This window comes from Lepisma saccharinum, chromosome 8 (assembly GCF_977018435.1).
Source record: "Lepisma saccharinum chromosome 8, izLepSacc3.1, whole genome shotgun sequence".
In the NCBI taxonomy this organism is placed as follows: Eukaryota; Metazoa; Arthropoda; class Insecta; order Zygentoma; family Lepismatidae; genus Lepisma; species Lepisma saccharinum.
In genome coordinates, this window is record NC_139236.1 from 27,418,375 (window position 1) to 27,435,870 (window position 17,496).

Here is a 17,496-nt window from a genome sequence, read left to right on the forward strand (position 1 = left end):
CTTATATGCAATTGCCAGAGGGATAAATTTGAATATCTTTCACCAGAAAAATAGCACAGAGCATGTTATTTTTGGGAAGAACACTATTTCACAGAAATATTTTTTTGGGAGAGGGACAAGACCTAACACTTAATGCAATACTGTAATGAATGAAAATAAAGTAACAAATTAAAAATTACATAGCACTGTAAAGTCACAAGCAGCATAAAAAAACTATCAATGTATATTGCAATGAATGTCGGGTGTGTACCCAAGTACAGAAAACATGGGGGGAAATATTTTGTAGCATGTTATCGTGATTCAAAATACTTTCTTGTCTCCTGAGACAACTATTCTTTAAATAGAGAGAAAAAATATGGAAAGGAAATTTAACAAATCATTAAAATTGTAACTCTTAAGGAAGCACAAAGCTATTCTTAACAGAGAGCAATACTTTGAATATTGTTAGGATATTTTTGCTAGAACCTTAAACATATTCAAGTACGTAGTATAAAGTGGAGCACTTACCTAGTAATCCCTGCAGTTTATCTGAAGGTGGCAACCTACTTGCCAAGTCTCTGGATAGCTGTTCACATTCTATCTCCTCCTGTAACTTCTGCCTAATAAACAGGTTACTGGGCTTCTGATCTTCAACTGGTTCAACAACAGAGTTCTCTTTTGGCACCTCGGTAGCATCTTCACACTTGTCATCATCCACTGGTGCAACGTCACACTCTTCGTCGGGATCCTTGTCAGTCTGCGAGGCTGCATCACTCGTTGCATTTACTTTGAGGATCACTTCAGACCTCTGGAGCACGGGGGAGGAACAGGTAACTAACACATGGGACTTTTCCACAGTCACTACCGACTTATCTGTAGTTCTGGTGTTTCCAACACTTTCTTCCAACACTGTATTAAGGTTTTGGTCACTGTCAGGGCAAGGAACATTATTGTTAGTATTATTACTATTATTGTTGTTGATCACAAGTACACTGGGCAAATCCTTTTCATTGTTAACTGTAGATTCAATTTCTTGCTGACTAGCTGCCTGCACCTGCAAACCCTCGGAAACATTTTCTGAACCAATAGATGAAGTGTCATCCAAACTGTTGCTTGCCTTTTCCGACTTCTCGGAACTTGGAGTGGTTGGTGGTGATGGTCCTGCCACATTTACTGGAAGAGGGTTTGGAAGTTGGTCCCATTCTGAAGGAGAAAATAGAAACACATACTATCTGAAGATTTCAGTGTGTATTAATTGGCAAAACTTAAAACATATACTACTATGTCGCACTTTAACATTCAATCCTAGCCTTTTCGGATCTCTGCACAAAAAAATATTCACACTTAATTCTCAAACATAAGAAGATACCTGCAAGAATATTCGATAACATACATTGTATGTATCCATCCTTGGTTCTGCACACTATGCAGGTTCATCTCAGTATTACACTAAAAAAAAAAGTTTCATCAACTTTCACAGAACATATTATGTTGCAGTACAAAAACTTTACTTCAAATTTGCACTCTATGCAAATTTAAAAGGGAGGGGTATAGAAGATGACACTTTCCCCCCTTGCTCCAACTCCATATACATACAGTCTAACATATGCATCTGAGGAAGGTATTCATGTCATGTTCTCTTACTACTCTCTCATTAGTTACACATACAACTGTATGTAAACAGAATGTCACTGTGTACATTTCCAATGACAGGCAAATTTAAAGAAAAGAGGTTAAAACACATAGTTATGTCATGTGCAAATGCAACTAACTATATCCAGTTTTTTTTTCTTTTTCAACTATTTTGCAAGGTTATGGGTAACATGCATATTTTTAGTTTGTTTTCTTTGATCGTGTTTCGTTATTGCTTTGTGGGGAAAACGAAACCTCTGCACTTGCATAATGTATAATGCGTGAATTAGAAATTTTGGTCTAATTTACGGTTATTTTTAGACACTGGCAGATCTAGCTGAATCCCAATAAAAACACCCAAGTTCTTACCTGCCTGCAAAACAGATGCTTTATTTTTTATTTTCGTTGTGACACAGTTCCGAAATTTACAAAACGGCTCCTTAACTGGTTTACGTTTTACCAATCTCCGAAACGGTACGCAGCAACATGCCATGCCCATGAACAAAATTCAAACATCCACTTATTACACAACAAAACCTTGAACTACGCTTGCACCCCATTCCCCAGCACCAAAAGAAAACTGATCGAATTGCAGCAGAAGGAACACATCTGCAATGTTATCGACCGTATTATGCTATCAGTTAACTTGGTTTTCAGTACACAAAAAACACCACAACAAATTAATAAGTAAAGTATGTACGAAATGCTTATATTTGTTACGTTAATGGTTGTGTTCTCGTTGTCAAAACAGATGATATATGTCAAACTGAATGAGAATGTTCGCCGTCACTCGAAAGTTCATTCCGACCATCGAGATGAGATATTCAGTCGACTCGGTAGTATCGATTTCCTCCTTGCTATGCGATGTTTGCCGCTCGAGATCGACCGAGTGCAAGGGAGACAGTGTTGCCATATGCATTAATTTTTTTCCTACAAAGGATTTTTATTGAATTGTTGTTATTGTTTTAAGTCCAATTTATACACATGAAAGCTAATCGGGAATGGGCCTATAGTTTAAAGTGAGATCCACGGAATTTTTAAATTGCTAGACTACAGCCAGAAAAAAGTCTTGGCTAGACTCAGTTGGTATGTAAGTGCATTACATCCAATAGAATTTGAGTGATATAGTATACTGCACAGTGAGCAAGTCAGGAATTTAAAATAAAATTTCATGACAATAACTTTCTCTTAGTTTTTGTAATTGTGCAAAATTTAAAACGCTTCTCATAGAAATGTAACTGCAGCGCGTGAAGTGGAAAATGTTTGCTGGGGGGTGTCACCTATTGTTTAATATGGTGACAATGAGCCTATGGGGGGGGGCGCTTTGTAAAACTTTTGCTAGCTTGGGGGAAACCATCACCACTCACTTCGAGCATTGGTCAACTGTGAAAACTTCTAAGGCGAAAGGATTATAAATGGGAGTTTCATCCCCTCCCCTTCTTTTTCTGCCAGAACTAAGTTCTCGCGAAACATTTAATACACACACACGCACACTTAAAAACTACCCTCTTCCCTCCCGCAGGTTGTGTGTCCATCCATCGCTCTGCAGTTGCAAGTTTGTTCTGTAGACTTATATCCTATGGTGTTATACTGCAGTCAGTTTTATCCCTTCTGGCGTACGGCAACAATGCATAGCTTTCAGTGGGGCGATTAGGGGGCACTTGCCTAACCCCCCCCCCCCCAACACATACACACATTTTTTGTTCCCGCACTATGGAATCTTAATGCTATACATAAGTCTTGTCTACCAATAAATGTGAACTGTCCTTGATCCCCCCTCCCCCAGTCAGCACCCAATTGCCACTACTGATATCCGTGAATAAAGTGAAGGATATTCAGATATTTAATCTTTAAAGGTTCATTTTTAACGTTTTCACCATTTTCCGGCAGTAAAACACTCTTGTCTTAAGGTAAAGATACTAATCATCATGTTTATAGGTATCATAGCTGCTGCACGATCTGTAATCATAGGTCATTACCTGATAATTGGCTTCCTGAACTTTCAATGACAATTTGGTCCGTAGGCGATATGGTTCTCTTGTAGCTGCCTTCAAAATTAGGAAGTCCGCGTTCACGTTCCCTCTTGTAAGCCAGGTACGACGCTTTGGACTGTGTCCTAGAACAGAAAAGAAGTATACATTAAGAATACGGACATACATAACATAATAGGTTACTTTGGCAAAGTAAAAACCACATCTATTGAAAAAGATACCTTATTTCACCCCATAAAAGACAGAAATAATATCTGATTTTTTACTCAACGAGAAAGCAATAAGGAATCAATAGTGCCAGGTTGTGGGATAATCGTAGATTGGATGCTCGTGGTGCCATCTGTGTGTTCGTGGCCAATGAACAACTGCACTTGCCATTAAAATTACGACACGCACGTCCACACTTGTCCATCTGCACAAAAAACATAGAGACAGAGGGAAGGGGTGTAACCGGAGATTTGGGGGGGGGGGAGAACGTGATAGAAGTTGATCTATCTGGCAGATTACCAACGTCACTGACCTTATTGGTATGGAGCCAAGCCACGCCTTTTTCAACTAAAACCCATTTAGGCGCAAGTTAACAGACTGTCTTTTTAAATCTACAACGTGAGCATGCTTCCGCCATCTGCTGTTTTATGGCACCATGAAGTGCATGTGTTCTCTAAAGAAAACAAATTTGTCTCGTGCCTTTACCACTTATTCGGAAGAAAGGTAGACACACAGCCAGGTCTGGATTTATGTGTGTTACCAACAGGCATTCCTAATATTCAATTTGAATTATAACATCTGCGTCATGTTGTCAGGTAAGTTTACATACGTCTGTAGACCCATACACACACACCACATCATTTGACACCTCTCTCGTTTTCTCATTTTGTGGCCCTTTTCGAAGCAATTTTCCCCCACGGAAGTCCCGGGGCTGTATCCTCAAGACCCCTCCTAAATTCACGCCTACAGACAGCTCATAAAATGTTACATTAACAACGAAACAAGAAATAATTCGATAAATCATTATAATTTTTTAATCTTTAAACAATGGCAGAGATGAAAAAAAGGAAGAAAACCCAATGTACAACAAAATGTGCATTGGATCATTAATTTAAAATAACTTTAATGTATTAAACACTTCTAAAACACATTGTATGGCAACACTGTATTGTGCACATACATACGTTAGACGAAGCTTAGACACAATTGAATGTGGGATTTAAACTGTAGCCCCTGCAGGGAATCCTGCCTGGGGAAACCTGGATCACAGAGTAAGATAGTTACTCACATTTATCACAAATTACTAGTTCAATTACATTAATGCACACGCAAGTTGAGTTAAGAAATGACCTTTCGCACTTCCTGTCTTTTAAACGAACACCTGCAAAACGCTATTATTTCAGCCTTTCTCCTTAATTTTCCGCTATTTGAGCCACACGCTTTTCCTCCAAGGCATGGAAACGGAGGTCACGCGACAGTCACTGTACATAATACTACACAAAAATTCAAATATATTTTCTCTCACCGTTAGATACGTTAAAAACAATGATCTTGCTTCCTTCGATGCACGAAAATGCTCAGAAAAAGAAGTTTCAACTGTTCTCAGATTGCTACCGAGGTAATATGATTACGGTACGCTGCCGTTGACCTTCGTTGAGAAGCATGTAAAAGCCCTTTCGTCAAAGTTTTTTTTTTTTTTTAAAAAAAAAGTAATTCTCTGTACAAAAAGTGTACGCGAGAACTAAGGTTTTCACAAATCTTGAACATCCTTATTCCATGAATGCGCCAACTTAAACGCGAGTTACTTGGTTGGGTAAATTAACTTCTTACGCTGAAAAGGCGAACTTCTGTGATCTCTTTTCGTCCCAAATGATTCAACTCCCTTCAGAAAGAGTCAAACACAAACGGGTGTTTTGCGACCAATACAGGACAAAGCTGGCTGATGCCGCCGGTCTAAATTGCCCACAATAACCAATAATAAGCGTACTTTGGTCAACAGTTTCGAACGCCCGAATCATTTTGTTCGTTATTTTTAAAGTAATCAGCAAGGCTGAAAAAGGTTTCCGCTTGTCTGGCTGTCCACGTGTACTAGTTTATCCAGAATTTTAGGTCTAAGGGGGTATAAGCTCGTATTTGTGTGTGGGGGGATGAGGGCAATTGCAAATGCTGGAATAGTGGGATGTTTATTTATTATCTCTACCGGTCTGTCCGTTAATGAAAACCAAATATTGACAAGCGGCAGTATAACTTTTCCGTAACCAATAAAATCACACATATATTCTTTCTGGTAAAATGCCGATAACAAAAAACAGTTGTATCAATTTGGATATTTAGGAAACTGGAAATGATAAAAAGATGGAACTTGTTGAATGAAGTCGAATTCAAATGCTAATTAAGTAATTATATATGGATATCCTCATTAGCAACTCGTTAGAAATTATAACCTGGGAGATATGTCACCGTAATGGTCAGTACCATCTAGTAACCACCGTCGTGGTTACCTAGTAAATGCATCTCCACCTTGCTCCATTTTGACTGTACCTATACAATCTCCTTTTAGTCAGGTGATGTTATTTAATTGTCCAAAGTGCCAATAGATTAACTGCACTCTTTATCGTATATTAGTAAGTAGGTAATGCTAGACTTCCACGGTGGCATAATAAGTATTGCTGTTGGCTTGTAATCAAGGGGTCCTGGGTTCAGCTCGTAATTTAATTACAAAGACTATACTTTGAGATCTCGGCTTGCTTTATTACGTCACGACATTCTTTGCAACACATCCGGGGAAATGCAAACGCGAAGAAGAATACTAGGAAGCTGGACATGTTACGAACGCTTTTGGAAAGTCGATCAGAAGTGGCCTACACACGGATGACAGTTTCACCCGGGCAGATTTACAACTGCAAGGCAATTACTACGTCATGTTACGGGGCCGTTACATTCCTCTATGGCATCAATCAGCTTCTCTATATTGATCAGCGATGTGGAACAGTAAACAGAAGAACAGCTTCCGCCGACCAAACGAAGGACATATAATAGTGGTTAATTGGACCAGCCGATTCTACCGCAGGATGCTGGTGAAAGAAATACTGGCTGTGGTCTGGTTACTCGGCGGATGTATCAGACTTCAGAGGCTAAGTTACGGAAGTAAACACATTACATGAGCACGGCTGCCCATTACATGAGCACGGCTGGGCACAGCTGCCCATTTAAATAGTCGCTTCCGTGAGTGTCACAGATTCGAGCCCTGGCGATGGTATCTAATCCTCATACTCACAATTAGCCACAAATGGCAGAAAAGCAACGTTAATAACACAAATAAAATATTTTAACAATGTTCAAAGAAGATACGAAACCGGTGTATAAGTTGCATCCAGTAGTGAACCCTTTGCGGGGTGCTGGAAAGTGCCCCCCCCCCCCCAATAGACCCAAGCACACTTGGCAACAAAGGTACATTTTTATCTCTGCCAGGAATGATTTTACCCTCGCCCCCTACCGGTAACTAAATAATAATTACATTTGTAACACAAACATAAAGTTCGGAAGGGGGGGGGGGAGATTGTGTGCTTTCACATGTAAGTAAAATTACTGACATGGAACAATTTTGAAAGAACAATATACACACAGCTATTATCGAAAATATTTTTAAAATATGTTATTGGGCTAAAAAGGGGAAGATGAATGAATTTAATGGAAAGCTTCTATTTTCATTACTCACAGATTAAACGTTTCCACAAGAAGCTGAAAAACGTTTACGGAAGTTCATCTACTGAACTCGAGTAAATATGATGATTGATGAAAAATTAAATTTTACTAAAGCCAGCAATGTAACAGCGAATACTCAGGAGAAACTTATTGTGGGAAAATTTTTGGTGTGAGAAATGTCTTTTTGTCAACGTGAGTAACAATAAAAGTATTAATACTACTACTACTACTAATAATAATAATAACTGTGAAATTGTTTGCCCCCAAAAGAGAACGGATTTTCTAACGTTCAATTCGCATCTGGCTTTTGGATTATCTGAAAATTTCCATTTCGCGACGTATATTTACCGACAGGTCTTCGAAGCTGAACAGCAGAAATAAATAGTTTAAGATTAAGTTTAAGGGGTCGCAGATGTGTCTGCATTAACCCTTAACCTGAGAGACGCCCACTAACGAGACTGTTCAAATTGTTATTCACGCACTGTTTGATAAGTATCGCTGGAGAGGTGGTAGTTTTCCATTGTGAGGAGAGCTGAATTATTTCTTCCACAAGCTACATAGGACTGATGAAGACTGCTACGGTGTTGCAGACAAGACACACACACTTGTGAAAAGACTACCTCTTTCCCCACCACAGCATATGCTCTCCATAGACACACGTACCTAAATTATATCTTGGGAGGCTTCCTTGCACGCTGTGCCACAAGTAAAGGATAATATAGGTGTGTTTCAGCTACACTGCTGAATTGTGGCTTCGAGCAGCCATGATGGAGGCCATCTTGTAAAGTTAAAGAATTAAAGTGGGCGGACGGAAGATTTGAACCTTGTTTACGATGGTACATTGTGCAGTATTTGGTATTGCAAACAGAAGCTCACGATATTTCCTTGCACACGACAAACAAAATTGGTTGTGCGCATCTTGACGTCACATGCAAACCACCTATACACATTGTTGTTATTATTACATGAAAAAATAACAGCATACATTAATTATGTACATTATTTCTAGTCAAGACCACTAAAATTTCCAGTGCAAAAGCAGTTTACGAAAAAATAACACAGAAAAAACATTTTTTTTTTAAAAAAAAAAACATTTTTTTTTAAAAAAAGGTTGTTATTTCTAGCTGATGAAGTTCCAAATAATTATTTCATGCGTATTATTTTTCGCACACACTGTAAATTCATGTAAGTTTGGGGGGGGAGGATAAACCTCATATTATACAACAAACAGCATAAAAGTATTTTTCTTGTTTGCTTATAGTGCCGAAGCACCCATTTTGTTAGACTTATTTATTCTAATACTAGCTGATTAGCCGGCGTTGCCCGAAGACAGGAAAATAATGAATTCTAACTATAGTGTAAAATGTTACTAATTTTATTTACAGGTATTTAAAAGTATAAGCACAGTATACAAATTATAAAGTAAAATATTTTACAAATTCACTATAATATTAATTTAACTCAAAACTCGATTTTAAATAACATTTTTAGTTTCACCTCCAGGAGCAAGAATAAATAAATTGAAGGGCATTGGGAGTGTCACTATTCATTTTAGCGACCCCGAAAACTATGGATTCCACACTAATATCGGTCGTTTTCGATTATTTTTACATGTCACCCCTTCCCACCCCCACCCCTAGGGGTGCCAGGGGTGTCTTACCCCCACAGTATTTCTTTCCAGATTGTAAATCATATATGTACCAAGTTTGGTTGAAATTGCTCCAGGCGTTCGAGAGTTATGCCGGAACAAACATACATACATACATTTTTATATGTATAAAATTAAAAATAGAGATTTCGAATCAAATTTTGAAACATTTATTCCTCACTACGTTCCTTTAAACAGACGTAGTGTCTTGGTGCTAGTTATACAAAGTATATTATATAATCGAGACATTGTATTTATAACTGATTGAGTTGAGCAGTAAAGCTTGTGTCTAACACACAACAGAACATTCCCATTTTTTTAGCATTGAGATTCATCATAATCTTATTAACTTTCAGTTTTATTCTATACTTGCAAACAATAAGCCACAGTTTTGCGCATGAGTAGAAAAATTGTGAAACTATTTTCACTTTTTCTCAACACGCATTTAATATTCTGCGGAGTCCTTGCAATGCCCAATTTGCATTCTGACAGAAACAAAAATGTATTTTTGCAATTCTTAGCAGCTGCTCTCACAGAACGAATGGTCTATTAACCACGGCAATAAAATAGAAAGCACAGATCACAAAATGGTGGGGGTGACCTCACAGTGCGCTACGGTGCACGACAACCGAACCAACACTAGTGAATCTCTGCAGAAAGTGTCTGCCAGGTGAAAACAATCTCATTACGAAATAAATAATTATTCCCACCACCCTGCGTGGGTATACTCGGTCGATAAGCCCTCGTGGCGCAATGGGCAGCTGGTTTATGTCACGTTCCCCTTGTTATGTGGTGCTCAAGTGGATCAGCCTACTTTGATACAGATATGAAAGACCAGACGAAAATTGTGCCAGGGAGTTAATTAGACAAGAAAAAACGTGACGGCATGTAATTGTGTTAGGTGTGAACTAATTCGTACTACTCTGCAAAGGAAGAAAAATCTTGCACCATCTGCTTTTGAGAAAAAACCTGCATCATCGATGACGTAATCAAGGGGTCACGGGTTCAATACTCGATGCAAGCACATAGTGTTTCGAATTTCACTTTAAACTGTAGGTCCAGTCCCGAATAGCCTGTAGGTCCAGTCCCGAATAGCCTATCTGTGCAAAAAGTGAACTTACGAAAAAGCTAATAGGCTTAATATGAAGTATAATAAATAAAATATAATATCGGCTGATGTAGGTCATGGCAATAACTTACCAACACCCAACCTGACACACTCAAATTAAGATTTGATTGTTTGATTTGTTGTTTTAAGTCCACTTTATGCACAGAAAGGCTAATCGGGACTAGACCCTACAGTTTAAAGGTAGAATCCGAGTCATTGTGTCATGTGCCTCCACCGGGTATCGAACTCGGGACCTCTTGATTACAAGGCGGGAACGTTACCACTACGCCAATGAGGAGAGCCCCACCACACACAAATTAAGTCCAGGGGGGGGGGGAACCTGATAAGTTGCATTTTCCTGTTTTTAAAAGAGAACAAATTAAATGCATAAAAACTCGCAACTTTTCACCTGTATACCATATTTAAACTTTTACATTTCTCAGGACAGTTTTTCTTCTGGACTTATCAGGTTCTCTCCTGTGCTCTACAAATGCAGAGAAGGCTTCGTGGTCAGCAATAAAACGCCAGAGGTCCCAGATTCGAACCCTGGTCATTTTGGTGCCAAATTGATCTTTACACCCCTTAAATTGTACTCGCCGGAATGAAAATATTGAATAAACCACTTTCGAAAATTACTGTCCATGTGACTTTTGTCTTTGAGACTTGGGTAAAATATATGAACACACAGCCTCAACTGAAATTACTTGAACATGCGATTTATTCAGTTCTTAAACTTATTGTTAGTGTGGAAAATCTTATGTTTTTATTTTATTTTATTAGGAATTCTTTACATTTCTGTTCCCATTAATTCGAGACGAGAGCGAGAACGACATTTGTAATTCGACACGAGACTTGCTTCCGCATTCACGAGACGAGGTTGTGTTGATCAATACACAAAACTGAAATTACTTTGCGCTAAGTAACCAAACGCTAATTAAATCACTCATGATCAAACTTACGATACGATATACAATGAAAACATTAACTGCGTGAAAAACAGAAAATAAAGAGAAAAATCCACGGTAGTTAACTAAATTCTGTGGCACAGTATTTCACCTTAACCATGAAAATGAAACTGGCGTTTGCACAAAGAATAGAAATATGTTACGTATTTACAGTTTTTGTTATTTTGGATCGCTTTACTGCCACTTTTTGGTTGATCGCAACGATGAGGATGAGTGACGACATACACTAACGAATCTAGGACAATTGAGATGACGGACGATCACGATGAAGCCAAAATCACGGACAATTGCGATGATTTTGACGGTGAAGGTCATTTCACAAATTAATGGTAGGACACTTGCGACGATCAGGACCTAACCTAACCTAACCGAAGACCCCACAGAATTAATAATGCTGTAGAAGGTTGGAATAAATAGGTAGCTTGGAATACCGGATCCAAAAATTCATCATGTTCTGGCCTGCCTCAAGAGCCAAGCAGAAGACACCAACATGAAGTACATGTGGATGGAACTTAATCTAGAAGGTGAGAAAAGGAAGAAGAGACATTAAAATCGACGAGAGTTGGAAAGTGTATTCGCACAAGAGGAAACGCGTCGACTCAAAAGGTGTCTATTGGCTCTAGCTCATGTTCTAAAACTTGATTGAACCAAATTCCCAGCCGAAAATACAATATTTCACATAATTCTCTTGTAAAAGGTATTGTACGGGGTGTTAAGTCCGCCTTCAATTTGATAGAAGATTAAAAATGTCATCGAAATTGTCCGGCTACCCACAATAACACCCATGCCAAGGTCGGGATTCGTACCCGGGAACTTTGGTGGTGAAATCGAAAGTAGAATAGAACACACAACAAACTCAATTGGATATATGCAACATCGGTCTCGCTCTATCTTTTGTCATGCTGTTGTATCTGGAACTGTCGCATTCCTAGGCAAGGCGAGTGTAATATGTTCATTTCTTTTACAAGGTGGAGAATAAAGTTTATGTACCAATAATGGTACAAATATTGGAAACTCTACCTTTCTTGCTCAAATCATATACGGATGAATGAATGAATTTAACAAGTGTTAAAGAAAAACACACCACTTTCAGAATTGAACACTGAGCACATGTAAATAAATAAAAAAAATACACAGCATTTATATTAACAACACAAAGAAGGCAAGTTGAAAACACGTTACGCAACCCTTGAACGACTAGGTATATCACTTTCACTACTAATATATTCTGAAGAAAATCACGTTTAACGCATTTGCTTTCTTCCATGAGAGTGTAATTCATTCGACCACTCCTACTCGGTTCGGACTTAGTGTTTGTAAGACCTGACATACCTGCTCATATGTCCGACTGCACATTATGGTGTTCCACGTAAATTCTAGTTCTTGAGTTTATATAAAAACGGGTTTATTTCTTCTCTCAATGTGATTACATAAAATATACTTCTGGTCAGTAATGAGTTCATCTGGTACATTCTTTCTTCTTCAACAATGGTTGCACCATCGTAACGTGGATAAGCGTAACACTGTAAAATACATGCTCCATCTTCCGAGTTCCCCTCACAGTATCTATAGTCAAATAATACTTTTTCAGGAAGCTCAGGATAATACCATTCCTTTTTTTATTTACCTTGGCATTGCAATATAGCTGAAGCAAACACTTAAGTGGAACCCGTGTGTGTGTGTGTGTGTGTGTATATAGCTATAGAAGCTAGATTTTAAGTTTTTCAGGGGACGAAGATAAAATAACTTTAAACGCAGAAAACACTAACTAGCTTGGAGATTACTATTTGTTGTAATTTTGCATTCGGGAAAATTATAAATCCGTGAACGTAAAATCGAGGTTCAACTGTATGAGTACGCGTGTACATATAAAATTACAAATCTAAGAATTGCGATCTACTTACAATTCACAACACTGTTAAAAGATGGATCTCTGCAACAGAAAAACCCACATGCACATGGATATAGAACACTTGGGCGAAAACGTACAAGAACAAATGCATGAAATATACGCTTAAAGGCACTAATAATATTGCGTAGTTGGCAGCAGACCAGTTTAAAATAACATCAGATCCAATGTTTATTGAGTCAAAAATAGGTTCAAGCCGTTATCTATGTAAGAATGAAAATATCTGCTGTTTAGGAAAAAACAGCCACTACAAAATGTCGAGAAAAATATACTAACAGTCGGGTAAGTATTAGTTCCTGATGATTTTTTACACCATTGGCTATCATACAGCACCAAGATAGAGGGTTTTAACTCTCGATTAGGTGCTGTTACACGAATTTTAGCGGCTACTAATTTCCTACTCTTTTTTAATGGTAACTCAATACTGTAATTAGATTTCTTTACAAGTACATTTCGCTGTATGAAACAAGCAAAAAAATAAGTATATAGTTTTACATGATTTAATGATAATTTGCATAAGAGCTTCTTTTCCCCCCTCTAAATTAGTCTTTCACGACTTCGTGGTTGACAGAGATTGTTGTGTTCGAGTCTACGTCGTATACAGTCGCCAGCAAATTGTGTTCGGGTCTGGTGTCTGACACATCCAGCTTTCGCCAAACGCATGAACTTAATGCTAAGACCTCTAAACCTGGCCCCTCCAAACATAACCACATATGCATTATTATATCTAAGATGAACTGTCGGTTAGGGATTGTTAGGTTAGGAAGCTCTTAGCATTTAGTTTTGGCGTTTGGTGGAAGATGGATGTGGCCCGTACCAGACCCCAATTATGTTCATGGTCATGTTCTCTTCCTCCTTTTCACCCAATGTGAGCTTGAACAATCAAAGCATTGACAGTTCATCACCAGTCACGAAACAATCATCCGTACAACAGTGCCTCAAGAGAGAGAGTGTGTGTGTGTGTACACAAAGATCTGCAAAAAACGTGTTACAAATGACGTGAAATTAATACGCTTCAAGGCAATATAAACAGTACGAATTCACACCCTTCTTAAATGTCAAAATATTAACTTAACGCAACATGCGTGCGCATATGAAGCGTAATGACTACATAACACTTCAAATAAAAGACCATCTCATATGAATGAATGCCTTTCTCCTCTTTAAAGATCGCCCAGTTTGCTCGGAAGAAAATGTTCACTCTTGCTCCTTTTATGATGAACGATCAGCTGAAGGCTATATAGGTCTGTTAAAAAAAAACTTTCGCTAACCCAGTTCTGATGCGCCAAGACGACGCGGGTCAAAAGCACTCCTCAAAGTTTAATCAGATGGAGCTGTAATCGCGTTAATGTGACAACACCCAGAAATCTTATGTGTAACTCTTCCCCTTGTACTTTTACTTTTGGAACATCTGAGGTGTGTCAACTTTGCAGAAAACTCTTTGTTTCTCAGTCGTAGAAATATAATTTTCACTACTACTACTACTACCGTACAAATTTTGAAACACTCAATACAAGTACCACTCCAATTAGTGCATATTACTTCATTGTGTAATTTATCTGAGATTGCAAAAAAACAATATCAATAGTAACAAATCATCACAACGGAAATACACTTGTCTTGTACTAACATTCGACCGCACATTCGGTAACTCAAAAGTCCGAACAGTTGATGTGAATATTTTCGCTAAATGTTACGAGGAACTGGTAAATGCAAAGAGTGTGGGGAGAAGATTAAGTAGGACAGAGGGAGGAATTTCATAACCTTAATTGAGAACCATAACTTTACTGGCATGAAAATTAATGTGGAGAGTGGGCGGAAAAGACATATTCAAAGAAAGACAGATTTTGTTTAAGTCCATGCACAGATAGGCTAATCGGGACTGAACCTACACTTTAAAGTGGGATCCGATTCACTAAGTGCATCCCCTTGATTACAAGGCAACGACGTTACCACTATGCCATCGGGGAGGCCCCAAAGATTTGTTGTTGATCAATGACAGCCAGGGGAAGGGGGGTATGCCAAGTAACTGCATCTACAATCAAACAATATTGATATCCAAAGTTGATCAACAAAACATTAAGTCAATTTTAGGTAAATATCATTAATTGTGTGCAAATATCCTGAACACGTATTCAGACTCTCAGAAAAAGTGAAATTTAATTTCAGTCCAACTTCGAGATTTCTTATGATGTTATGTGCATCATTAACTTGTCTCATTAAAAGTTAATTTGAGAAGCACGTGGTTCCTTACTTTCTACTTCTACTCTGACAATTGTATACTTTAAAATGAGAAAACGTCTGCCTCTATAGTATAAATTATTGTACAAATTTGGTAAATTATCTTGCCCAACTTGAGAATCTGGCAAGAGACTGATTCCAGTAACGTCTTGTGGGACTTTTTCAACAGTTGGTCCCATAACTGCCACAGGTAGTCTCAAAGAGAAATCAGCATTGCGAAAGAGAAAGGCTTTCTTCTTCGTCTTTCTCCTCTTCTGAAACGTTTTTGCATGTAAGAATTCACACAATCTATGCAAATGATTTTAATGACCAAACGAAATGGCAAAAACGCTTATAATGTCATTATAACCAATTTTCATCCATCTTATATGGGTAACAGTGTTTGCAACTGCGCTGTAAAAAGTGTGGTGTACAGTAACAAGTGTGCTCTTACAAATTCTCAAGCCTTGGTGTAATAGAACACTTCTTTTGGTGTTAATGAGGAATTGGAGTTGTTCGGCACTGTCTTCCGTGTCTTGTTACACCACTGACTATCATACAGAACCAAGTATAGAGGACTTTAACACTCGACTAGGTGTAGTAGCGTCTAATTTGCCACAGCTTTTGGTGGCAACTCAATAATATAATAATTCTTTATATGTACAATGATTGGATGAAGCAAGCACAGAAAAAATAAGTACATAATTTGCAGGCACGTATTTAGAAATATGTTTAGGGGGATGTGGTTCCGACCAAAGTATCTCATAATAATAATAATGTTTAAACTAAAATAATCTATTATTAAATTAAATAGTATTAATATATTCAAATTAATTAATATATTTTTATTACATGAATAGGTAAAAAGAACGGTATAAGAATAGTGATATAACAGCACATATTCGCTATGTTATGGTCGGCAAAATTTAAAAAAAACTGCCCTCGCAAGGAACTTAATGTCAAATAGATAAAGAATAGAATATTTATTGAATATATAAAAAGAATGTTAGATCCAGTTGACAAAAAACTATAAAGTTCCTGGTGGTATCTTATGAATGTTACGTTGTAATTAGTAATAAATCTTCCATAAATCTTTTGTATTCAAAGTCGTATAATCCTTGCCTTGCAGAAATAAATAACCCTGGATTAAACAACAAGTATATTTTCATTATTTAAGTTTACTTATTTTATTATTTTTTTTTTTTTTTCATTATTAAATTTTTGTACTTAGTAAGTCTTTGTAGGGGGTCCGGACCCTCTGCCCTCCCCCTAAATACGTCCTTGATAATTTTATGATTGAATGATAATTCGGTAAATTAGTCTTTAACGGGGTTGACAAGTTTGTGTACAGTCCTCGTATAGTTGATTTCGTTGTTGCTTAGATATTATCATTAGTTTAGAAAGCTAAAATAGCCACGAAACTAGTGAAAACTAAGGAACAGAGAAGCTTTCAGATTTTCGTTTCTCGAAAAAGAGAGGAAACCCAGAATCTGGGGGGATGATATGAGTCTATCGCTAAATGGTCCTCCAAGGCGGCAGATGTTCTGCGTGGCTTTTCTTATGCACCATGTATATCTCCAGTCTCGAGCAATTGTGATTTCATTGACTTGTACTAACAGTCTCTTGTTAGTAATTTACGGCAGATACTCGCGACGATGAAGAAGGAGAAACAAAGAGAAAAGCTAAATCTCTGGCAAGTTTTTAGGCAGTTTATGCTAACGTAACAGTCCTAAAATGGGTTGACAATATCCTGAAATCCGATGTAGCAGTTCGCACGCATTTCCATGGAAAAATAAAGGCCAAAAAGTGGCTATTCGACCTCTATAATGGACTAGAAGGTGACAAGATCTCCAATTTTCCTTTTTTCTTCATTCCCTTTCCTCTTTCCTAACACGTTCAATGGAATCCACCACACTTGAATGACTGCGATGATTCTGTCGCCCTTGGTCCAGATACAGTCACGAAAGGTCGTCACACGCTAGAAGTTCCAACAGAACCTGTGGATCTGCAAGATTGCTTCTTTCAGCTTAATTTGTTCTGCAACGCCTCACCATTCACATGGCCTTTGTCGAGCTGAGACACAGCCAACCCGTTAGGAATTAAGTTATCACGCCATTCCTTTCCCACGCAAAGCTGAACAACCGTGATTATTTTTTAATCAAGATTTTTTTTCTGCAAATATGTGTCCATTCCTCATGTATCAATCTTCTACGAAACTGTTCTATTGTTGGATTTTACAAGCTTCTACAGTCTCGAGGCCAGCCCCGTGGCGGAGTGGTTAGCACATCGCGCTTCGACGCCAGGGGTAACGGGTTCGAATCCCGGCCAGGGACTTTTGTGAATGTCCATTC

General features: G+C 38.0%; 1 protein-coding gene across 3 annotated transcripts in view; it reads right to left on the reverse strand.

Moving 5' to 3' along the window:
• Shrm (shroom) overlaps window positions 1-17,496 on the reverse strand; it is a 510,449-nt gene that overhangs the window by 11,907 nt on the left and 481,046 nt on the right. For all 3 annotated transcript variants that reach the window (XM_083126364.1, XM_083126365.1, XM_083126366.1), the window contains 2 exons: window positions 3,591-3,727; window positions 508-1,182 (listed from right to left, as the gene is read on the reverse strand). In XM_083126364.1, coding sequence (XP_082982490.1) covers window positions 508-1,182; window positions 3,591-3,727 — 812 coding nt within the window. The remainder of the gene's footprint in view (window positions 1-507; window positions 1,183-3,590; window positions 3,728-17,496) is intronic.